The 25,314-nt window shown below is 30.5% G+C and overlaps 3 protein-coding genes and 1 long non-coding RNA gene across 9 annotated transcripts; 1 reads left to right on the plus strand and 3 right to left on the minus strand.

Moving 5' to 3' along the window:
* The first annotated feature begins 2,265 nt into the window (after nucleotides 1–2,265).
* LOC101249529 (SUMO-activating enzyme subunit 1B-1) lies at nucleotides 2,266–8,312 on the plus strand. 3 transcript variants are annotated; one of them, XM_069295218.1, is made up of 12 exons: nucleotides 2,266–2,403; nucleotides 2,513–2,608; nucleotides 2,679–2,730; nucleotides 3,962–4,157; nucleotides 4,997–5,076; nucleotides 5,212–5,328; nucleotides 5,539–5,589; nucleotides 6,822–6,888; nucleotides 7,452–7,555; nucleotides 7,640–7,744; nucleotides 7,820–7,945; nucleotides 8,169–8,312. In XM_069295218.1, the coding sequence occupies exons 2-11, from the start codon at nucleotides 2,520–2,522 to the stop codon at nucleotides 7,928–7,930; spliced, it is 972 nt and encodes a 323-aa protein (XP_069151319.1). In that variant the 5' UTR covers nucleotides 2,266–2,403; nucleotides 2,513–2,519; the 3' UTR covers nucleotides 7,931–7,945; nucleotides 8,169–8,312. The 3 variants fall into 3 exon arrangements, with proteins under 3 accessions (XP_069151319.1, XP_010317537.2, XP_004234311.2); XM_010319235.4 differs by lacking the exon at nucleotides 8,169–8,312 and adding an exon at nucleotides 8,128–8,154; XM_004234263.5 differs by lacking the exon at nucleotides 8,169–8,312 and having other exon boundaries at nucleotides 7,820–8,154.
* A 1,279-nt stretch (nucleotides 8,313–9,591) lies between these two features.
* LOC104646129 (uncharacterized) lies at nucleotides 9,592–11,748 on the minus strand. Its single transcript, XR_011220077.1, has 2 exons — nucleotides 11,426–11,748; nucleotides 9,592–10,171 (listed from the first exon to the last, which is right to left on the minus strand). It is a non-coding gene; the product is annotated as an uncharacterized lncRNA (long non-coding RNA).
* Nucleotides 11,749–13,579: 1,831 nt separating this feature from the next.
* LOC101249243 (gamma carbonic anhydrase-like 2, mitochondrial) lies at nucleotides 13,580–19,702 on the minus strand. Its single transcript, XM_004234262.5, has 2 exons — nucleotides 19,196–19,702; nucleotides 13,580–14,183 (listed from the first exon to the last, which is right to left on the minus strand). Exons 1-2 carry the CDS (start codon nucleotides 19,575–19,577, stop codon nucleotides 13,807–13,809), a joined length of 759 nt encoding a protein of 252 aa, XP_004234310.1. The 5' UTR covers nucleotides 19,578–19,702; the 3' UTR covers nucleotides 13,580–13,806.
* Nucleotides 19,703–20,655: 953 nt separating this feature from the next.
* On the minus strand, nucleotides 20,656–24,520 carry TDR8 (MADS-box transcription factor TDR8). Of its 4 annotated transcripts, none has more exons than XM_069294846.1 (8): nucleotides 24,261–24,518; nucleotides 24,038–24,116; nucleotides 22,762–22,823; nucleotides 22,312–22,411; nucleotides 22,125–22,166; nucleotides 21,477–21,518; nucleotides 21,029–21,080; nucleotides 20,656–20,885 (listed from the first exon to the last, which is right to left on the minus strand). In XM_069294846.1, the coding sequence occupies exons 1-8, from the start codon at nucleotides 24,440–24,442 to the stop codon at nucleotides 20,869–20,871; spliced, it is 576 nt and encodes a 191-aa protein (XP_069150947.1). In that variant the 5' UTR covers nucleotides 24,443–24,518; the 3' UTR covers nucleotides 20,656–20,868.
* Between the last annotated feature and the right edge of the window lie 794 nt (nucleotides 24,521–25,314).

Genomic DNA, 25,314 nt, shown 5'->3' on the forward strand with positions numbered 1-25,314 from the left:
TCATATCCCTATTAAGCTAGTGTTTGTAGTCTTCTAGAAGAATTATTACTATAAGTATAATGAGAAAAAAATTTAATTTATCTCAATTAAAAAGATGATAAGTATTTGAGACATATCTTTGAGCCCAAAAAAAGTATTTTGTAGCTATTTCAATAACTCTATTTCAAACTATTTTGTAGCTATTTTGTCCTTTTAAATATTCTCAAATTATTTTTGAAAATATAAATAATTTAAAAAAAAGGATAATTTAACTCTCTTAGAAATTATCACTTAAAAGATGTAAATAAGGGCTGAAAATGGAAAAAAAATTTCAACAGTTCTCTTATACTTTGAAGAATTCACTTATTTTCAACTAAGAAAAAAATGTTCAAACAGTGAAGTTATTTTCAAATATGAAAAAAATGTTCAAAAATGCACTTATTTTGAAACAAAGGAACTACCTAATATTGGTTTGGAAAAATCCTTTTGGCTGGAAAATATGGCCAGAATAACATTTTACTTATATTATTTTATCTTTTTGAACATTTTTAACATTTTAACTTTAATATCTTTTAACTAAAAAATAAAAAAAAATTATTTAAAAATTATAAAAATATTAATTTTTTTTTAAATTTTTTAGTCAAATTTTCTAACTATTTAATATTTAAATATTGTTTCTCTATAAATTCGACCTCGATTCACGTTGGCCCCTTAAAATGATTGTGCGACTATTACACTTCTAATTTCCTCGAAGTTTACAAATTTCCCCTCATATTTATTATGAATGGAAAAAAATTCATCCCCCTTTAATTATTTTATTTTTCGTTTTACATTCTTTTTGAAGATATAAAATACTTGTGATAAAATACTTGTGGGCTTGAAGATCATATATATATTTTTCGAAACTGAAAAGTTTGAGGAGTGGCTATGTTTGCTACTGCTAATCAAAAGCAAGATTATGACGGAAACATTGGTGAGTTAATTATATTTAGTTTAATTAAATATATCATCATGATTACTAATTAATTATTATATCACGTAGAAGAAGAAGATGGTGAAATTGCAAACCATGTTATAACAAGATATCAAATACTCATACCTATGTTTGACAGGTACTACTATAGTTTATATTGCCATTACTTTTGCTTGTCTTACTTTATTTTTCTGCAAAACGTTTGAAATAAAAATTTATGAACTATTTTTGTTTTTTTTTACTTGATCACTTATTAAATCAAGATATAATTCACTAAACATATTCATCATCATACTTAATGTTTTTAAATATTCTCTTTGAAAGTTGTAGAGATTGAAATTTTATGGGATTCTATAATATGCGTTCAATTCGAGATGAGGCTCTACAAATTAATTTCAACTTAAATTACAATTCTTGGACTCTACTGACTAAACCCTAGTTCATTCACATATTAACTGATCACTTTTATTTTGTGTAAGATAGATTAATTTGACTAATTTATCCTTGATTCATATTAATCGAAAACAATAGTACAATTTATAATGATATATGACATATAAAAAACATTACACTAATTTTATGTGCATTTATTTCAATATCATTAAAAAAAGTTCAAAATTTATCAGTGGCAAAAAAGTTTACATGAACTATATCTTTTATGAATTTTTAATTTTGTTAACGATAAAAAAGTTTACATGAACTATCTTTTTGTTTGTGTTTTTTTGAGTGCTGTAACATATTAAAGTAGCACTTGGATTGTTTTATTGCTCTACTTGAAACAAAATAATATTGAAGATGATATTACAGAAACACTTTTTTAAAATAATTTTAAAAAGTTATATTTAAATGATTTTTAAATTAAAAAAATAAAGGAGAGTCGTAGAGTCCTATTTTTGACTCTTAACTTATTTTTAAATTGATTTTTCATTTTAAAAACTAAAAATAATTTGATCAAAATTTTAAATTAATCCAAATAAATTCTAAGTAATTGTTGAGATATGACATACTGAATAAAAAAAATATTTAATAACATTAACTAAAAACTACTTTCCTTTATTACCATTTAAATTATTTTCAAACTAGTTTACTAGAAAAAGTAAAGTAACTAAAATCGCATTAAATGAAAGTTAAATATAAAAAAAAAGTATCAACAATTCATATTATATAAGAATCACAACTATTAGATATTAAAAAATACAATATATATTTTATTTTTAAATCATTCATATTTTAAAGTTTAAATTTCTTGAATCTTGTAATTTATAGATTTTGATGTACTTACTTTTAAATATGTAAATTTATTTTTCAAAACTCCATAATTGGGATAGTGGGGGTATTTATAAGCAAACAAGGGAGTATAATTTTAGTATTTTGACGAATTGATGCACAAAAGGAAGAGTAGAATACATTATTCGTCTGCAAAATTTCTTCAGTTATTCTGCCATTTGAGGGTAAGCTCAGTTAACACTAGTTCGTCTTCATCTCTAATTTCCTTGTTAATGGGTGGTATTCCCTTTGTTCAATTTGTTCTTTCTGTTCTTATGGTCGCAATTTATTCAGGTTGCAAATGGGAACGGAAGGTGAGCAATTGACGGAGCAGGAAACTGCCATCTATGATCGACAAATTAGGGTTTGGGGCGTTGATGCTCAGAGAAGGTAGGTTTTGAACAGATAAAATTTGTGTTTCGTTTGGGTTTTAATTTCTATTATATGTTATTTGCTTCAGGCTCAGCAAATCCAATGTGTTTGTTAGTGGACTGAGAGGAACTAGTGTTGAGGTACTTCTTCTACTTCTTGAACTCTTTTTTTTTTCTTAGGTTAATTAGCTAGTATTATGGATTTTGTTAATTGGAACATTGTAATTACTGATTATAGATTTGTCTCCTTGAACTGGGATTGTTATGTGATAATTTACCAATTATATCTCATTCTCAAACAAGTTGGAGTCATGTTTCTCCATCTAAACTATCTAATGTAACGATTATACAAAGTAAAAGTAGCACCAAGGGTGTGACCTAGTAGTGAATGAAGTGGGTTGGGTTGAGGTCTTTTAAGTTCAAATTCCAGCAGAGGCAAAAGGTATTAGGTGATTTTTTACATTTCTACAGGCCTTGGTGGATATAGTTGTTCGATACCTATGATGGTCGCAGGTAGGAAGTATCTTGTAAAATTAGTTGAGGCGCGTGCAATTTTTTGTAAGAATCTAGCACGCAATTATATAGACAAAAACCATTCAAATTGAAGTAGTAAATAAGTTAAATATTTATTTGAATACTAATAACAAATAATATTAGGTGTTGTCTATTCTTTTTACAGGAATATACATAATAAATCTATGATAAGGCTATAATACTCCTAGAAAAGTCTGACTTAAGTAAAACCTTCCAACTCGACTAAAACATCCTTTTCAACTAGTTGATATCATCCATATAGATTCTTTATTTATTGTGGCATATCTTTAGTCAAGTCTGCATGGACTTCAAGGATTTATAGGTCTTTTTAGCACCTCCACTCACATGGGTTCACACCTACATACCGGTTCATCTGGAGGTCGATGCAAGACATGACCAAATCATCTCAATTGACAATTTCTCATTTTATCCTCAATGTGTGCTACTTGCACCTTCCGACAAATGTGGTCATTTTTAATCTTATCTAATTTTGTATGAACACACATCCATTTTAGCTTTTGCATTTCTGCGACACTGATCTTGTGGAAATGTTGCATTTTTAATAGTCCAACATTCACTTCTATATAACTTTATTGGTCTTATAACCATTTTGCAATACTTACCTTTCACTTTTGCCAAGTTATATGAATATTATTGACATCATAATTATTGTCCCTTTGATAGTATATGTCCTATCTAACGACTACAACCCTAGTTGCTAAAATCATATTCGAGTAGTCTCTTCTACTTACGTTTTTTTATGAGGAGTAGTTTCTTGTACTTATTCTAACATTTTTTTTCCCGTTATGTTCTGTTTAACGATTTTCCTTCTTTTCAGTTCTGCAAGAATATTGTTTTAGCTGGAGTAGGTAGTTTGACACTAAATGATGACCGGATGGTGACCGAAGATCTATTATTTGCTAATTTCTTAACTCCTCCCGCTGAAAATGATTTCCGGGGGAAGTCTGTTGCTGAGCTTTGCTGTGATTCTTTGAAGGATTTCAATCCTATGGTTTCTGTTTCTGTAGAGAAAGGTTGGATTTTTTGTATTCTTTTGATTTAAACTATTAGTTTGCTTCTTTCCTCTAATGCATGCAAAAATTAGCATCTCCACTTGTTGTTCCTTGATGTATACATTCCTTCTTATATCATTCTTGATTTGCTGAATGTTAGTCTTTAGTGGAATGCCAGATGAAAGAAATAGTTATGGGGGTTTAAAAGGGAAAAAGCTGGAAAGAAAACTAAGCACACATCACAATTTCACAAGCATCATCTATCAAGAGAATGCTAAAGAGATTTTGTTAACTATCTTAAGTTTAATAGGAAACCTGAGGATGGCGCTCATAAAAAGTACTGATTTCTTTTGAGCTATCTTTGCAAATTAAGCGTTTGAGATTCTTGATTTGCTATCTTGGTGCATCAGGAAATTTCCATGTCATATATTGCCTGGAATCTTAGGCTCTAGAATCTCTTGACAAACAGCTATAGCCCATAGCCGACTTATCCGAATCAGCTCAATGTCAACCAAAGAAAATTCTCACTATCTCCCAATTTTGTCTCAGCTTCCCTGGTGTGTATCTAATAACTTATATTATTACATTTCCTGAAAGCCAAAGCTGACCACTGAATGAGGTGTCAATTCACCAATGCATTTTAAGCTATCAGATAACGCATTCAACAATTGCAAATTCTATAATGCAACATGCTGTACTTGTGTCTTGTTGAGCTTGATTACCTGAATGAACTTGTAATTTTTATTTTCATTAGCTGTTGTGCTATATGTATGTTAACTAACTTTTTCTATTTAACGTCAAAATCAAATTTTCTGTTGGATTTCATTTCTCATATGACTTATATATACTATGCTTTTCAGGTGCTCTGTCCATCTTCGATGCTGATTTCTTTCAGAAGTTTGATGTTGTTGTTGTTAATTGTTGCTCCCTTTTGACAAAAGTAAAATCCTACTTCCATTATTTGATGAAATTAAATGTTTTAGCTTTTGTTGAATAAAATTATTAGATTCTTTTGTAACTAGTGCTGTTTAGAAAATACCTATTATTGTCATTTTGTTGATGTTTTCCCTTGCAGAAATCAGTAAATGCAAAATGTCGCAAGTTGCCAAAGCGTGTAGCATTTTACAGTGTAGAATGCCGTGACTCCTGCGGTGAGATATTTGTTGATTTACAGAACTACAGCTACTGTAAGGTTATAACCGATTCATTTCTTTGTTTATTCCTCTGCATTCAGTCGAATTTTATCTTTTTTCTCTAGACATAATCTTTCCCTCCTAAATGATGATAAAGCTAGAGTTACTCATTCTTTTGCCTCTTTGTGCAGTTGGTCTATATCTTTTTTCATGTCAAAAGAAACTAGACTTGAAGGCCTTCAGTAATTCCTTTCTGTTTCTTTTTGCAGAAAAAAAATGAAGAGACAATTGAATGTAAATTGCATTATCCAAGTTTTGAGGTACAACTCCATTGAAGAATACAAGGAAAATTTGCTTTTGTTTAGCCATAATAAATATGTTAACCTGTTTCACTATTAAAATTACAATAATCTTTTTATTTGTGATAAGCGTTTTATGATTAAATAAATTGTGAAGTCCTTAATCAGCAAAAAATCATAACAATTGAAAGTTAAAATCGAGAAATATATTTTCATTTAAGTCAACTTGAGTTTTTGTCAACTCAATACTTATGGAAGTTTAGAAACTTTATTAGTTCCGGCAAACAAATGGTATTTTGTTTCGTATGGCAAGTTATAGCTGCATGCTTCACCCTCTGACAGTATTTTGCTCAGTTGTATGGGGTTTATATTGTAAAGTATGATGCTAGTGGTTCCATTTCTTAGTTCACTTTTAACCTCGTTTATGTGCTGTTTGAAGTATTTGATGGTCGGTATTTGTGAAGCTTGTAAAATCTAACAGCTTTTAATCATATATTATTTTTGCCCAAGTGATTCTCCATGTTGTGGTGGATTTTATTGGTGCAACCTCTTTGATTCAATCTAGAGAGAATTATTAAGTCGTTGTCCCTGCCCACCATTTTTTTGTGGATGTGTTTGTCAATGCCTCTGAGTAAAACATCAAAACTTGTTTCCTGTGTTCTTTTGCTCTTCGTCTCCCATCGTTGCCATTTTTACTCTATCATTGCCAGGACGTCAGTTGTCGGCTTTGACAACTTGTTAATAACCACTATCAGCACTGAAAGCCTGCAGTTCCAGTTCCGATTTAAATTTGGACACTTATACTGCATTTAGATTTCAAATACAATGGAAGTTCACATCAATCTTCCTATAATTAAAATTGGAAAAAAAAATGCAGAAACTCTTTGACTATAATTTACATACCATTTTCAACAAGAACAGCATACCCAGTGTAATCCCCATTTGTAGGGTCTGGGGAGGGTGGCGTGTATGCAATCTTATTTCTATGAAGGTAGAGAGGTGGTTTTCGATAGACCGTCGTCAAATGTCATTTTGAAGTCATAATATTGCTGAAAGATACTGACTAGTAACTAATTTTGTGTATATACTAGAGAATCTTTTTTAAACCCGTTAACAACTACTAATACACACTAAAGAATGCCTTTCAAACCCTGTTAGCAACAAAAATAAAAGCTTCACTCTGTCATTCCATAGGGTTTCCTATGTTGCAGAGTGTTCCCGCATTTGGTTGCCCTAAAAGTTAGATTTTGCAGGAAGCCATTGCAGTCCCCTGGAGATCTCTACCGAAGAGAATGTCAAAGCTGTATTATGCAATGAGAGGTAACTGTCATTTCTCAGTTTCTTGTAATTTCTGATGCAGTTACCATGATGGTTGGAATACAGAGACTCCTTATCCGAGATTTGCTGAATGCCACTTGGTATTCAACAATTTAGTAAAAATATGTATTTAATTTAATTACAAAAGGTAAGGACTAAACCAACTACACACCTATGAGTAGATCCTCCCCCTCTCCGCCCCCCCCCCCCCCCCCAAACACACCCCAATACAAACAAGAAACTAAAGCCTCTCATCCAGGTTCGAAAAACTTAATGGAGTAGTCTCAGAAGTCACGATATTTTGTATTTCTGGCTTCTTTCTCATCATATACTGTTTGTGTTTTCAAAAATAATAAATGTCTTTTAGCTGAATTTGTAGTGAATGTAATAAATTAATGGCAGTTTTTGGTTATAGTCCTCTGTTTGGCACCCTGAACCTGTAATATTTCAGTTGGTGATCTGATTGTCTTGTATTTTCAGTAATAATGGTGACAAGAAGTTATAACACGTTCTTTAGATATATAGTGGCTTGCCTCCTGACTCCTAGACCACTAACTTCTTTGCAGTTATAGAAAGGTTTGAAGAGCTTGAGGGACAAAATCCTGGAGAAACTTCTGTTGATGACCTTCCAAATGTTCAGAAGTTGAGGAAGGAACTCTGCGAGGCACATGTATTTCACTATGCAATATGCTCTTGTTATATAAGTTTCATTCTTTTCGTCTAGGTTACTAACATATTTGCCACTTAATTGCAGTCCTTAAATGAATCTCAGATCCCAGATTCTCTTCTGAGAAGATTGATAGCAAGTATAAGTGAATTTCCTCCAGTCTGTGCTATCGTTGGAGGAATTCTTGGACAGGTAGTTATGCCTCTGTAACGTTGACAGACTGTTTCTGACTTCTTTCTCATTTGTTGAAATTCTCTTCCTTTGTAGGAGGTAATAAAAGCAATATCTGGCAAAGGCGATCCTCTTAAGAACTTTTTCTTCTTTGACGCCATGGATGGTAAAGGGATAATAGAGGACATATCTAATGGCAAGAGCTGAGGATTGACCTGTATGGTAAAAACTATCTTAAAGAAATGCTGACATTGTTGGGTATCTTTTTTTAGGACTAATCACAACCTAAACTATCTGACATTCCTTCAAGTTGTGTTCTGATCAGCAAAATTATGATATTTTTTTTGACATTTGGTACCTTCAGTAAAGTGCTCATGTTGGGCTTGTATTTTGAAACATTCTAGGTAATGTCTCATTTTCAGTTGTCTGTCCCTGTTCTCTCCAGATCTCTGGTCATGCTAAATTACTCTTCCCATGCTTATCTTCCATGGCTAGTAATCAATAGAACAGGTAAGTAAAGTAAGTCGCCGCTTCGTGTCCCCATACACAGTGAGGTGCTCTGAAATGCATGTTTTGTGATGGAGATGGATCTACCGTGTAACATATGAGTTCACGTGATTCTATTAGCGTTTGCCTAGATCATGCATAGTAGCATTAAGAAATTCACTACTTATCTATGAATTATATATGATTGTGAGGTCTAGTTATTATTACTATATATTAACTTTTAAGTCGCTAAAGAAATTTATAGACTATATAAATCTTTGAATCGTGATTCTTTGTTGGACATGACCCCCTCCTGCCAGTCTTCTGATCATATCAGATTCCCCAAAAGGAAAAATTAAATTAAATGGTTTACACAAATTTTATATTTCAATGACACACCTATTATGTATGTTATTCATAAATGACGTGTCCAGCATACTCGAATGGGTGCTTACAGTTATTGAGATTTTATTGACATAACTTAAAAAGGTAAAGTATATTTTGTAATATAGTTATATTTTCGATTATTTTTAATCTATAGTTATAGTTTCACAGTATCTTGCTATTCGGTTGTCTAGTTGTATAATTTCAGTGTATATGATTTAAGAAAATTATCCTCTTTGTATATATTTGCAAGTGAAATATACAAATGGAATTAAAAAAATTTCTAAACGTATAAATACATAATTTGTATATACTCAACATGTCTGTATTGAAATAACACAAACCGGGAAATAAAATATGCATAGCTATGAGCGCAATTATCGAAACTATAGTTATAGAGCCTTATTATGTTTATTATTTTTATTTTTGAAACTTAAAATAAAAACAAAGGGTACTAAAATTTATAATTTTATACTCTCTCCATTTTATACTAATTGAATTTTTGAGGCATTTTGCATTTTTCAAATTAACTTAATTGTTCTATCTTCAACATTATTTTTAAATAATTCAATATTATCCTTCATTTGGATTTTCAATGTGATAAATTTGAGTATATGACAATAATTAGTAAGGATAAAAATGGAAAGCTATATCCAATTTATGTTTTGATCTACTTTTATTAAAGAGTGTGAAACACCTTAAAAATTCATCATTTTAAAGAACTTTCATAACGTGTAAAATGGAAAATGTGACGTTAATTATTTTGAAACTTGGAAGTATGTTAGAGCAGGTTGAAAAAAGAAAGAAAGATATTTATATAATCGGTTTGGTCAAGCTATCTCCGTTTTTCTTTTTATGAAATTAAAAATCAAATCAAATCAAACTCAAAATGTCGTTTATTTCTTTGATTTGCTTCTTTTTTCATGAACACCCCTATAAAAAAAGTTGCAGTGCGTCGATGTGAAGTACCTCAAAAGGTGTTGGAGCATAGCTTAAAATGTATTAACAGATTATTTCAAGTAGCTATTATTATATCCCAAAAGATATAGTACATTATTTTCAACGAAATAGGTAAATGAGACAATAATAAGAGGTATATTAAAAAAAGTTATTTTTATTTTAGAAAGCAAAAAAAAAATAAAAAATCTATATTCATACAAAGAAAATTATCATCCAAATATACTGCGAGGGGGTTATCATTCCCATTTATTCACCATGCGAAGGGGATAACCTTTCTCAACAAAAGGATAAAAAAAAAAGGAGTCCTCCTGGATATAATATATAGCGTTTGTCAACTCCAATGTAGGACTTTCTGGCGAGAATACAAATCTAATCGGACTTCAATGTGAATATTGAATACCAAAGCTTTTGTCAACTCCAATGTAGGACTTTCTGGCGAGTATACAGATCTAATTGGACTTCAGTGTGAATATTGAATACCAAAGCCTTTGTCAACTCCAATGTAGAACTTTCTGGCGAGAATACAGATCTAATCGGACTTCAATGTGAATATTAAATACCAAAGCCTTTGTCAACTCAAATGTAGAACTTTCTGGCGAGAATACGGATCTAATCGGACTTCAATGTGGATATTGAATACCCGTTGAAAAAAAAGGAGAGGATAAAGTGGTATTTACTCAAAAATAATTACTACAACGTAATTCTAATATTGAACACGATGGATTGTGTTATTGTGGAGCACTAAATTGAAAAGCCATATTTGATGTTAACCACAAAGTTATCTCTAATTATGTTATACGAAACTTATAATCGATATAATGTGGTGTATATGTCATTAACAATAAAGTTAAATGGTATAATTTTACTTTTAAAGAGTGCCTTAATAAAAAATTCAACATGACCACTATGTTTGTAACATATTAACAGTTAGTTTGTGCTCATAATAAAATATATTCTCTACACAAAATGTACAATAGTTTTATGAAGAAACAATTTTAAATAACTAAACACTAAACAAAAACAAATATCTCTCCATCGGGTTAGAGTTTCACTCGTTTATCATAAACAATTTGTCTGCCCCAACATAGAAAGGTTTTGAATATTATAATGATAGTAACAGAGTCATAAATTTTAATAACGAAAGGTTTTTTTTCCTATATACTCCAATATATACACAATACAAATTAACTTCACTAGCTAGACTCTAAACATAAAAGGGTTGTCCAATTACAATTATTGTTCCATCAATATGTAGTTTCTTAAGTTTGGTACAAAAAAACATTTTCACTCGTATCTCATGTTACTTTTCATCTACAAATATCAAATCACAATGCTTACTATTATAATAATAAATAAAATCACAATAATTGTGTCAATGCAAATGACGATGACGTGTTCTATATTGGGAGGTTTATTTTTCATCTATAGATGAATATCAAGCTAGTGAAAACTCATTGACACCTTTCAAATCTTAATATATAAACAAAATATTATATCATATACTAGTTTCACCACTTCTAATTTTTCTTAATAGAAATGAAAAAGAAAAATATTAAGAAAATAAAGATATAAAAAGGAGGGGCTGATTACCCAAACTAAGTACTATGATCTTAGAAAGTCAGTTTTCTTTCTTAATTTCAATTTCATAAGACATTTTTATTAGTCAGTCGATCATCTGAGAAATCAACACTAAAACAAAAAGAAAAAGAAGATGGATGAGCATATATAAGTAAGATGATATTGGCACGGCTCAATCAAATGAAATGACCCAATACTTTGAGGAATTTGATTTGATTGAGCCATTCCAACATCATTTTACTATACTATTAACTACAAAGCGAAAAAGGAAAAAAAAAGAACTTTTAAATTTACCTTTCCAACTTCATAATTTGTAGATCATCAAATAACTAAGAACTTGATTTTGCAATATTCCTAATTATAATTGCCGGCATGATAATGATGGAACCCTAACCCTAATTTAGAGAGGAGAAAAAGGAAGAATAAGCTATAATAAATATAAGATAAGAAAAGAAAATTAGTTGTATTGGAGTTTATATAGATAGAAAAAATATACATTAAGTCAAATGGGCATTTTCACAAATATACGTAGTGGTGGTTGATGAAAAACACCTAATATGTCACAAAACCAGGTCCCCTTCAATTATATATATATTTTTTTGTATTTACAAGATTGCTTTTTAATCATTTGTCAACTTATTGTTAACCTAACCTAATTACTCATTTTTAAAAAAAATTTAATGTACTTTTTCTTAGTTGTCAATACTCCGTCATCAATTTGTCACTATAAATATATTCTATATTTTGCTTAATTGCTCCCTTTCGTTTTATTTCACTTGACTTGATACAGTCCTTAAAAAAACTTTTATATAGTAAAACACTCGTTTGATTAAAAAATTCCTAAGAGCTGTGAAAAAAAGAGTAATAATAAATAAGATCACAACGTTTTAGTTAATGTTTTCTTAAGGGTTGTAGAAAAAGGAAAACATAACAAGTAAAATGGATCGAAGAGTGTATTTTCACGCTCCTAAATAGATGTATATCCAAATAAACTTTGTGGAACCATCCAAGTAGAAGAATAATTAGTTTACAATTTACAAATCTCTTTGACATTTTTATTTAAACCCACACGGTGTGCTTATTTTATGAAAATAATTATATGATCCCCAAGTAATAGTTTTTTTAATTTGTCAAATAGTCTATTGTATATTCTCTCTACTTTAGGCTTATCTATCTGATGGACTTGTTCAATTTGCCTTCTTGTTGTATAAAATTGAACTTAATTAATAATTAGTCACCAACTTTGAAGAGTACAATATTTTGTATCCCTTGTGGCATGCTGTGGAATAGGTAGACTTTAAAAAGATAAATCAAACAAAGATCACATTGAATATGATAGTCTTCATTGGTTAAATGGTCCATACTTAGTGATTAAAAATACATTTAAAATTATATTTTTTTCCTCAAGTTTCATATCTCAATATTTATTATCTTTTCACGAATTTCATACCTCAATCCTTTCTTTTGTACTAAAACACAACTCAGAACTGACTATGAACTTGTTTAAGTAGGTTGAAAGAATAATAGACAGTTAAGATATGAATTAACTTTATTTTGAACTAATGGGGATATACTTAATAATTTATATTTGACATAAAATAAAGAAAGGAAGAAGAAATGTGGAAGGAAATTGTTAAATTGATTGACAATTATTAGTTTGTACTGCCTTGCCAGAATATCTAGTGGATAGCCTGCCTGTTTGTATATACAATTATTGTAAGCTTTTTTATTTGTGATTGGTTGAGATTATATGGGCTATAAAGACATACACAAAACTAAAGATTCCCTAACCTATTAAACAAAAAATAGAAGGAATAAATATGTTGAACCTATTCTTTTTTGTCCCTTTCTGTGAAGCACTCAACTCACATTATGTGTGTGGCCCAAACAAATTACTTGGAAAAGATGGTATTTGACCCTTCTACATTCACAAGAGCTTTTTCTATGCTCTTTCATCTTCGAAAATAAGCAACATTGATTCTAACGGCTTCCATCTCATGGTCACGGTCAATAGTATATCTAAACTATTATTAGTGTCTTGTCGAGTGGGAACAATATTTGACCAACTCAGCATTCTAAGTGTGTTTTAATACAAACGGATATCTCAAACACCTGCCTAAATAATCACTCCCTTTGTATTGAAACACAACTCATTGTTGAATTGTTATTTGGTCTACATGCATCTGTTGTTGAACTGGAACAATATTTGGCCAACTCATATCAAAGTGTATTTTAATACTTCAAATAAAAGGTGATAATTTATGTGTTTTTGACTTGTATGGCGTATGATACTAGATTTCAAATTCCAATCCAAATTTTTGGAGAACAATCAACGAATTGAAATTATATTTTCAAGCAAAACCACATTGCTTACGACTAGCTCATGCTGCCATTCAAGTTCAGATGCTTTAACAGAGGGCTTTACACAATAGCTAAAAGCTCTTCATCTAATTTAATACAAGAAATCTCGAAGCATATTCTGAGATTTTGTAAAGCATAACATGAATTGATGTCCATATCGGAGTGTTAGAAGAAAATCCATGAACAGAGAACAAACATTTGCTCCGCTGGGTTGTAGAATCACATTTAAAAAACAACAGACCCTAAGTTTCACTTACGAGTCTTACAATTTTCTTATTTCCTCCCAACAAGTACAATCGAAAAAAACAAAACTTCTAAATCGAAATACCAAATGATTTCTTAAGCTTCTCAACTTCCAAATATACGGTGGAGTAAGGCAGAAATTCTGAGTGGTGAGCATTGGCCAAATCATTTATTGCGGTAGAAAGCTTAGGTATCTCTTTTATCTCTTCATGGGTCAAGGTCCTGACAAATCTTGCGGGATTCCCAGCCCAAAGTTCACCACTTGGAATCCTCCTCCCAGGTGGGAGCACCGACCCAGCTTCAAGGATCGAGTTAGTTTCCACCAATGAACCTTCCATAAGGATAGAGTGCTGGCCAATAATGCATTCTGGCTCAATTGTGCAGGATCGCAACAGACAGTACGCACCAACTGTAACGTACCTGTCTACTACTGTTTCTGCTGGCAACCCTGTTAAATGAATGAAAAGCAAACAGCTTGATCTGGTTAAGAACAGATAAAGATAGACAACATAACGTTCTGCATAGCTGGAAATTTAGTTGGACTAGGAAGGAAATCAGCTTCACTTGAGGGAAGGGGACACCTTAAAATGCTCCACGAAAATGCAGCTTCTAAGTAAAATTAATGATATGCAGCAACTACAGACAATCATGAATATAAACTGTTAAAAGATCTGACTTCTGAGATGAAGTTGGTATAACTTATAAGATTCATCAACGTTGAAACATGTATGCTCTTTACTATGAAGATGTGTTGGGAAAGATTGAAAAGACACATCTTTATGATATTTGGAAAGAAAAAGTAAAAGTTGTAGCAGGAGAAGGCAACTGCAGGATTGTAATTACTTTCTCTAACATTCATGTATTATAATTTATAGCACTCCAAAATTCCCTCATTTAGCATTATATGACATAATTCTCCAAAAGCCTTCACTGGGCAACCAGAGGAATTACTATAGACAGCCCATAGATGAGCCACACTAACAAAAAGGCTTGTTCGCTAAACTTTTAGCATATCCATTATTTCTTAGTTTTACTTGTACTAAAACTATTAATTTTAAAAGTGCTGCAAGCATAGTTCAAGCTTTTAATTGACTTTCCTACTACTTCCAATAAATTAATATCTGCAAAATAGTATGCACCATAGAATCTCCCATATAGCGTGTACTATTATCCAGAATGAGCTTAAGCAAGTATAGGTTAAACAGCTCAAGACAGATTTATAATATAAAACACGCTAACCAACTACCATGGACAACTCCTCTACAACGACTCCTGATCTCACACTTGTGACAACTCCTTCATATATCACTTAAAGCATTTACATATTAGATATGAATCATTTCTTCTCCAGCACCTAGTAAAAGGCTTTTCTTGACACTTAATCAAATAGATTTTCTTGGTAATTAAAAATTATTTGAAGATCATTCTCCTCACCCTGTATATTTATCAATCTTTGCAGAAAATCTGTAACCTCTTTTGTTTTTTTGAGAAAGAAATCTATAACCTCTTTTGGATATTTACCATGCATAAAAATTAAGTTAAATATGTTAAATTAATTCTAAACCGGAAAATATTAAGAACATGACTACTGGAATGGTTCAAGTTTTAAGCAACAGAGCAGTCATTTAAGAATGTAATCAGCAAAATCATTGGAATAATTGTGCTGACTCTTCACTTTTGATGCCGCACCTGTGTCGGATTTCCAAAAATAAACTACTTTTGGAGAATCTAGCACGCACCTGTTGACATTCTTGAAAAGACCGAACATAGGACCAAAGTCTGAACTTCAATAACACGTCATTTCAGATTGACTTATTTAGGTTGCAAACAGAATACATAATTTTGTAGGTAGTTTTGTCTTTACAAAGTTGGGGTGAGAGGCAGCACTTATTTTCTTCAATCCCAACATTTTTGTGGTTACTCATTCCTAGACATCAAACCAGAGCAGCATAAAACATGAATATGAGAGGTATATCAGTGTAAGTTATGCTACCCCTCGTCTTTCTCTAAAAGATCTCTAAAAAAAACTTCCTCAAAAAGTTATGTTATCCCTTGTGAGAATGCTTTGCTAAAAATTATATTCCCCTTCTTTTATGTTTTTTAATTAAAAAAACAATAATCACTACTCTCTGTAGTCCATATTAAGTACATAGTTGAGACTACTTCATAGTTCAAAATAATTAAATTATTCAAAGTTCAAGAGAATTGTTGAGACTTCTTCTCATATTTACCCTTCATTTATTAAGGTTCTTAACTACTTTACGTTTACAAGGAGAATAGTATGAGAATAATCAGAAGGGTAATAGTAGTAAGTAGCCTTGATTCATGTCCTTGCACATTTTTCTTAAGGGGGTGAGCATAACTCAATGATTCACTAATATGAACTAGAGGGAGTACTAAAAACTAGGAAAACAACAATCTTTACGCATGTAATGAGTCACAGGCGCTCCTAGATGTAAAAATTTGTTATTTACATTCTCCTTCATCCACGTCACTACAATCTCCTTTGTGGCTGCCGCATACTTCTCCTTTTAACAAAGAGCCTTAGAGCCTCTTTACCTAATACTTTTTTCCTTCTACTAAAGAGCCTTGAACCCTCTTTCTTCCCCCCTTCAATCCACCATATTCTCATTTCCTTCACCATGGAATTGCTCAAAGTCTTTATTCCTCTTTCTTCTCAGCTTAGCTATTACTTGTTTTCTTCATAATTATATGCTTGAGATTTACTCCTCTTTAGGGGGCACTTATCCATGAATTATTTTCACTTAAAACATGTTTGGTCATAAAATTCTGGAATATTTTGTTTTCTCTTTTTTCAAGAACTTCCAGATATTCCAGAAACAACCAAAAACTGTTCGCTTTTTCACAAAAATTTAAAAACAACTCCAGTTTATTTCATGGCAAACACCACTTGCAATTTCCACATATCATTTTCACTTTGAAAACAAAAACTATTTTTTTCTATTTTCACAATGAAAAATGGCCAAACGCCTACTTATTTTTTGACTGAATAGACAAGATTACACTTGATCTTAGCCAAAAGGAGATAAGATAGAAGATTTGTTAGTGTTATCACATCACATTAGGTTCAGTGTTTGTCATTAATCTTCTTAGTCTGGTTACTGTTTTGTCAACATCAAGACAAGTGTGAGATTTACATAAACCCTACTTCTGGAGAACTCTAAATCACGTCGAAGGATAAAAGGGTTACTAGCACAGTAATGAAACAAGGGGATGAAACAATCCCTATTATAACAGAATGGAGGTAGAAGATTCACACAGGCTACAGCTAACCCCAAAGGTTTGGACCTGAGAAGCAATTTATTGATTAATTTTTTTTTATCTTTGTTATGACGGTAGGTCCAGGACAGCCTGGGCACATCTTAATTATTCCACTAGATACCTACTACCTTCCACTAGCACATGCATTTGGGTAACTCTATTCAATAAAGACTTGGGTAGATGGAAGAAATAATGATGTGTTATTTGTGTCCACTGTAATTTGCACTTGAGACTGCAATTGATTAATTAATTTTCTTTTTCTTTTTAGAGAGTAATGGATTCATTTTGTAGAGATAAATGTCATGGAAAGGATCAAATTCATAACAAATATGAAGATCTGTTTTTGTTTCATAAAATAGAAGTACTTCAATGGGAAAATATGTATGCTTGAGGATAAAAAAATTGTTGATAGACAAAATCCCAAAAAAGAGAGGTTTGTGCAATGTTTCAGGTCGCAACTTGCATGTGACTACAGGTACCAGGCTACAACCAGAGTGGAAATTTGTGTAATTAACCATTGACTTCCGGAATTCTTAGGACAAATTCTATGCAGAGTTCTTTCTAAAGCTACCATCGGAGATTCACAAATTTTACAAATCCCTTATATTGAAGCCCTTGAGCAGGCAACTGGCACTTGACAAGCTAATTAAACCAATTCTTCCAAGGTAAAATATGTTGTTGATCCTTACTGCAATCATCAGTGCAAACATGCGTATAGTTGTAGACTAAAAGACCTAATTACAAACCATATTTTTTGTCAAAACAACCTAACATTGTAGAATATATTTGACAAACAAGCTTTCAAGAGCATATTAGTTCCACAATTAAGATTGCTTTCTTGCTTAAGCACTTCACTTACTTATGTACTCACTTCCTATACTTCCATATATGTATTCACAATGACTCACTGTACACTAGTAATATGACGATCTGGTGAAAAATAAGAAGCAATTAATAATTCTTATTGATAGCTTTCCTTATTTTCCTGAAGATTTTTCTATTCAACATTGTAAATCACAAAGAAAGTTGAGCTTATGTGCAAGTCAGGGCCCCCTTGATTCTGAGTGTGGAAGTGAGGAGAAGTGAGAATTGAACTGCTTTTCGGCTGAAGCAATAATACATCAGAGCAAGAAATGTATACTTCTTTGTTGTCTTGCATTTGTGACAGAAACACAGGGAAATAAAAAATCTGACTGCATTTTACCACTCTCCTCATCCGCTTTTTAGTGATTGGAAGTTGCAATTCCACTACAGCTCTACTGCAATGACATTATCCTTCACTCCTACTTTTATGCTACGTCTTATAAGTAGCATTGCACTACAACTCGTATCCATTGTCTAGAGCTTTGCTGCAATAACCGTCTTCCCTTCATCCTCCCTTTTGAAAACTACATCACTTCAATAACGTGTAATTTTGCTTCTTGCTTAAAGCCCCAAATCTTGAAAAGTCTCAGTTCCTCTTTAAAACATTGGGTATTAAGGCTTATGTTGTCTTGCTGCAGTTAGCATACCTTGGAGATCTACACTATGTTTTTTATGCATTAAGAATTTCAGTTGTGTTATCTAGACATCTTTTACTTCACGTAAGTGCCCCTCTTTAATGGCAAAGACAAGATAGATAATAACAATTTAACACTTATGACTAACAGAATCAATTTGTTCTAATTTTATCAGATGTCCCAAAAGGAACTATCCCTAATTGAATCAATTACATGGTCACTTGACTTACAAGCATTCTACGTGTTCCAATAGAAATATATATCGTGTTAATTGTAAGGCTCTAATCAGTGAACATTCAACAAGATTTCCAGATTCCTTGAGTTGATGTATTTATTTGACTTTGGAAAATGAAAACCATTCAGATTCATCGATAACAATCTTCAGTAAGTTCCATAAATCGTTCTGAATACAATTTTGTTCTCAGCAACATAGTCATACTAGCATAACATTTCTTCCACATATAATGTTATCCCTATCAATATCCAACTGATTCACCTAAGCAGTGAATTGCCGAAATTCCCTTGACAAACAAAATTTTAAATAAATTGGAATCAAAACATCAGTTAAGTCAGCTAAGCTAATAGTGCGCAATAAGCTCATTGTGATGAAAAATACTCAAATCTTATCAACAAACAGCATAAATGTACTTAATTCAAGCGAGGAAAAAGAACTAATCACCTGTAGGAGAAGACCAAGCAGCGTGAACCACACATTTTTCCTGAATGCTAGAGCAGAACCCTACTGTAATCTTATTTAGATCTCCTCTTAGGACGGCTCCGTTCCATACAGAAGCGCCGTCACAGACAGTCACCTGACCAGCAAGGACAACATTCGGCGCCACGTAGGCATCGACGGCGATTTTCGGTGCCCACTGACCTAATGGAATGATCCTCCTCTGCCCTCTATAGTCCCATTTCACTCGATCCGGCGATTCATTTATTGCCGCCTGAGCTTCCGTCGCCAGCGACCGGCGGATGAGATTGTGACTCTGGTGGTGGCGGAGGTGACCGGAGATAGTTGACGCTATGACTCTTCTCGATAATCTACCTAGTGTCGCCATTGCAGATTTTGAAGCGGCTTCTGTGCGTCTGAGATAGAGAAAGGGATTTTTGCGAGCTCACAAATGGATGTGAAATGAAATGATTCAATAGAGTCGTGGACTTGAAGGTATTTTTCGTTTTCTTCTAGGGGTGCTTCAGGAAAAGCATGAAATAGAATTATCAGTCCAAAAAGAAGAAATAATTACATTTTGACGCCAATACGTTTTTGATAATTGTATGAGCCCCAAACACATTTCATAATTATATCTATGCACCTTTACTTTAGGAATAATAGCACTTTTGATCCTTAATTATTAATATATTCTAAACAAAATAACATTTGAACTTTCGCAATGCAACAAAATTAAATATAAGTCGAGGTCATACTTTGTTTAGCTAAATTTTCATACTTTGTACCGTGCTTTTTTATTTGTAGCTTCGAAATTATGAAGATTTTATAATTATAATTTTGTATTATCTGATCAAATTTAATAAGATCGAGTATAACATAAAGTCACATCAGTTTATCATGGATTATATATTATTATCCCAAAGATAGGTTATTATGAGTTACATAAAGAAAGATATAAATAGTAAAAGAAATTAATAAAAGAAATGTGCAATAAAAATAATGAACAAGTAAATTAAATTAGAAGAGGTGTGTAATATAATTGAAAGGTTGAAATCATAAAAATCTAGTTTGATTCGTGATTTGCCTAACAAAATAGTTTGGTCAAACACAGTTTGAAGTCATATTGTTTTGATATAATTTGTATATTACATATCTAAAATGTACTTTCTTCTCTTTGTAGCTTTAAAAATATATAAAATCATGACAATCTGATATGAATAATTCAATATGATGAATAGATTACATATAACGTCATACCCACTCAACACTGATTTTAATTTCTCACTTATCAACGAATTTCCTCAATTTTCCTTTTCAATCCTTCAATATAACGGTAAAAGGTTTAAAAAATGAAAAATAGTATCAATTTCTTTTTGCAATATACGACAAAATCAAACTATACAATATTTCATATATAGATAATACACATATAATTAGATGCATACGCAATTAAGAGTCGCTTAGAATTGAACTTAAAATTCATATTTCAAATTATAATATTAACATAGTAACTTCATATTTTTTTTACCTAACATTAACTTGGAATGAAAATTCTAGATAGTCAATAAATATATTCAAACAACACAAAAGAATTTATCATCCTTAAATATATCATACACACTATTTATAATATATGCTACGTATACGTCCACTTAAGGTAGCAATTGAAGCTCTGTAAATCATATAATCCTCATCCCTACACCACCATAAAAAAAGCAAAAAAAGATAGAAAATAAAAAGGGAAATGTTAGAATAATCAAATTAATATAACACGACTAAATAATACATATGATTAATAAAAATATTTGTTAAAGTAGTTTACCTTAGAAAGTAACTCACTTGGATTTGAATCGAGAATCCTTGAGCTCCCTTCTACTTCATATAATTTTACCTGCATTACGCGATAGATAAGTAGAGACACATATACATAAATCGTACGATCTTTAATGAATCCTCCTTTGTATATACGCAGTTGATGCAACCTAGATTTTCCTAGCTTTTTCTGTACATTAGATAAATATTATTGAGAAAATAAGAGCTAGTTTCTTTTTAAAATTTGATAGTACTTGGTATTTTAAATTTAAACAAAATTAAAAATTATAGAAAATGTCGTAATGAAATGTGTGAGGCCTATTCGCATTTCTTCCCATTCCAAGTTCATAAAATGTTAGTATTATATACTCTTTGTTTTAAAATTAACGTGATACTTTGTAGTCAGATAATTAATTGAGACTAATCTATTGAAATATTAAAAAAAAAATATTGGAGTCCGTATAGACAAACTCACTTGCTTTTGAAGATGGATGTTCTCCTCATGAAGGATTTTATGCTGCATAAGTAAGATGAATACACAATTAAGCTCATTATTAATTAAAAATGTATAGTTAATTACTTTACTTTCTTTTTAGATTCATTAACATGTTTCTTTTAACTTTCTAAATCATTAACATTTTGCATTAGTCTATTAATTAGTTGTATGCTTGTATATATGCTTAGCTATTTCTATAGTGTGTTTGATATGGGGAATTTTTTTTAAAAAATAAAATAAAATTTATAATGTACTTTAATTTTATGTTTATTAATGTCTCTCGATTATTCTATCCCCGAACATTAACTCTCCACTCTCCATCTCATTCCACCCTCGTAATATTATATTAAACTTTTACATAAATGTTTTTGGTGTATTTTTTTTTAATTAATTACTTATCAAACCTAAAAAATAAGTAAGAAACTCAATGTTTTTCAAAAAATTATTTTCCTACATACCAAACACACCCTAACAGAAAATTAAAACTCCAATGAACTATCAATAAACAAGCATCAACGAATACAAAATATTAATTAACCCACATAATTTGCAGAAATTCCAAATTAATTTATTCTTTTTTGTAAATTAAAATTTTAAAAACTATTTTCCCATTAATTAGAGTCTCACCCTCCTCTTAAGCCAATGAATATGTTCGGAAATGATACGCCTCTGTTACATGAAAGTAAATAAACTATAATTAGATTTAGCTCTTAATTATATATCAACTATAAAATTTGGTGGAAATTAATTAAAATTAAAAAATATTAAATGTCGATAATTAAAAAATTTCTTGTTTATAAATTTAAAAATTAACCTTTTTAGATCGAATGCGTTCAACTCCAACTCTGAGTTGACGCTCCAACTGCTTCAATTCTTTCATACCAAGATTTGATAACTCTTCTCCAGTCAAATGCCTGTCCAAAATATATAAACGGAAAGTTATAGATATATATCGTTATTGTTAAAATAACTAATTTATTAACGTGGTTAAAAACTTAAAATATACATTAGTGTATAAATGTATTTTTTATAAAATATACATAACATTTATAAACTTTGTATATATTTTCCAAACTAGATGGTCGAATGGTTCAGACCCTTATATTCCGATAAAATATACAATTAGTGACAGTATCTTTTTTCTCTAGTAATAATCGAGTTAATACTATTATATGCACGAAAAATAAAATGTTTAGTAATATTTATATAGATTTTTAAACAAACAGTAATATAAGAAAATTAAATAGAGATCATAATTACATACTTATCTCTAGCTTCAAGTTCATGTATTGTTCTTGTCATGTCATCAATCTTAGTTCTCCAAACCTAATCCATGAGAAGAAAATTAATTAATTACTCATCATATTCAATTAAACTATATATTTAGTTAGAAAAAAAAGTGACCCTGGCTCTTAATTATCAGAAGTTTATTTAATTTTAGAGAAAGCTTAAATATATTATCGAATTTTTTATAAAAGATCCATCTAGTCATAAAATTTAAAGTTTGGCTCATCAGCCATTTTCATTTGAGAAAATGGTCCATGCTAATGATTTGTTAACTCAAAAATCAAAATAGTTCTAATTTTGCAAAAAAAAAAAGAAAGAAAAAATTACACGTGATCAGTTACGATTCAGTGACTGATTAATTCAATCATTTTATTAAAAGAAAAATATTTAAATATATCATCAAACTATGAAAAAAGATCCATCTAGTCATAAAATTTAAAGTTAGGTTCATCAGCCATTTCCATTTGAGAAAATGCTCCATGCTAATGATTTTTTAACTCAAAAATCAATATAGTTCTAATTTTGCAAAAAAAAAAAAAAAAATTTACACATGGTCAGTTACGATTCAGTGACTGATTAATTAAATTATTTTATTAAAAAAAATATTTAAATATATCATCAAACTATGAAAAAAGATCCATCTAGTCATAAAATTTAAAGTTTGGCTCATCAACCATTTCCATTTGAGAAAATGCTCCATGCCAATGATTTTTTAACTCAAAAATCAATATAGTTCTAATTTTGCAAAAAAAAATAAAAAATTACACATGATCAATTATGATTCAGTGACTGATTAATTAAATTATTTTATTAAAAGAAAAATATTTAAATATATCATCAAACTATGAAAAAAGATCCATCTAGTCATAAAATTTAAAGTTTGGCTCATCAGCCATTTCCATTTGAGAAAATGCTCCATGCTAATGATTTGTTAAATCAAAAATCAAAATAATTCTAATTTTGCAAAAAAAAAAATGAAAAATTACACGTGGTCAGTTACGATTCAGTGACTGATTAATTAAATCATTTTATTAAAAGAAAATTATTTAAATATGTCATCAAACTATGAAAAAAGCCAATCTATGCTATAAAGTTTGACTCATCTATGTTATTTTAGTTAATAAATAATGACATAAATGAACCTTTTTCTCAAACGAAAAACTTTTAACAAATGAAGATATAATTCTTTTCTCAAAATTCAATCACATATTTAAGCATTTTTCTTTAATTTCAAGAGGAAAGTAATTAATTACCTCCATAGCTCTGGGGCCTTGATCACTATTTTTGGACAATCCAACTTCATTCTTGTACCTTAAAATAGTCCTTTCGATGCTACATCGATTCATTAATAAAAAAAAAAAACCATTAATCTCATGGTTGTATCATAAACAAATATAATCGAGTACTACAAGTATATATATAACTGAATTCACAGAACTCGAACACAAACAGTACTAAGAGTTTGAGACGACTTACTCGTGACTCGCGAAATGATAAGCTTTGCCAGAAGGAGAGAAAAGGAGAAGGGCAACTTCAGCATCACATAGAATAGAGAGTTCATAAGCTTTTTTAATTAAACCATTTCTTCTCTTGGAGAAGGTAACTTGCCTATTTGTTTGATTCTCTATTCTCTTCAATTCAACTTTCCCTCTCCCCATTCTTCAAATGATTTTAGATAATTTAAGAGTATTATTCTTTTCCCCCTTACTTTTTATTTTACCTACTAAGAGATTGAATAAAAGCACCATATTATATACACATGTAATTAATTAATTATTCGACCCTCCAATTATGTCATGACCTCATCATGCCCAATCTTGACGTAATATCTTAGTTATGTAGTATAAAGCTTTTTTTTTTACTTATATAAAACAAAGGTTTAATTTAATTGACCTTACCTCATGATTGGTCGTTCATTTGTGTTGTGTTATTTTTTACCCTAATCATGGTATTTTTTTTATATTATATATTTTGGAAAAATTACTAGGTATACATAAAAACGACGCTTTAAAATTTAAAAGGTTTAAATTATTAGAGCATTGCTGAAAGGTAAAAGCTTCATCTTTTATTTTTCTAAAGAAAAATTATGATCAAAATTTTGCGATCTATTGTTGAATTTATCTTAAAATTCAAAGTTGAGGACTCTTTAAGTTTCTAAACTAAACGATCTTTAGCATGATATTTTTAATTTCATTTAGATTCGAGCAAGTTTATCATAACAGATTTAAAAAAGGATGTTCTATTGCACAATATTTATTGGTAAACTAAAATGTTTGTTGTTATATTGAATTATATATCAACGCATTAGTTCTTATATGCTTTTGTGGCCTAGTACTATGTTTGAGCTTGTTTTTTATAATTTGATGGAAAATTCACCAATTAAGCGTCTTTGAATTCTTAAAATCATAAAAAAAATGATGTTTTAGGTCGGATTATTTGTAAATAGCGATGTTAAATAGATGGTTTGAGTTGAAATTAGAGATATAATATGTTAAATAAATAAAAATTGGGTTGAGTTCTAATCTTTCCA

This window comes from Solanum lycopersicum, chromosome 3 (genome assembly GCF_036512215.1).
Source record: "Solanum lycopersicum chromosome 3, SLM_r2.1".
Lineage (NCBI taxonomy): Eukaryota > Viridiplantae > Streptophyta > Magnoliopsida > Solanales > Solanaceae > Solanum > Solanum lycopersicum.

Coding starts and splice junctions, on each gene's coding strand:
- LOC101249529 (XM_069295218.1), top strand. CDS start 2,520: ATGGGAACGGAAGGTGAGCAATTGACGGAGCAGGAAACTGCCATCTAT. Junction 2,609..2,678: donor GGCGTTGATGCTCAGAGAAG/GTAGGTTTTGAA, acceptor TATTTGCTTCAG/GCTCAGCAAATCCAATGTGT. Junction 7,556..7,639: donor AGGAACTCTGCGAGGCACAT/GTATTTCACTAT, acceptor ACTTAATTGCAG/TCCTTAAATGAATCTCAGAT.
- LOC101249243 (XM_004234262.5), bottom strand. CDS start 19,577: ATGGCGACACTAGGTAGATTATCGAGAAGAGTCATAGCGTCAACTATC. Junction 14,184..19,195: donor TGCTTGGTCTTCTCCTACAG/GTGATTAGTTCT, acceptor TTCATTTAACAG/GGTTGCCAGCAGAAACAGTA.
- TDR8 (XM_069294846.1), bottom strand. CDS start 24,442: ATGGGGAGAGGGAAAGTTGAATTGAAGAGAATAGAGAATCAAACAAAT. Junction 22,412..22,761: donor GAACTTGAAGCTAGAGATAA/GTATGTAATTAT, acceptor TATTTTGGACAG/GCATTTGACTGGAGAAGAGT. Junction 21,519..22,124: donor TTCATTGGCTTAAGAGGAGG/GTGAGACTCTAA, acceptor TTACTTATGCAG/CATAAAATCCTTCATGAGGA.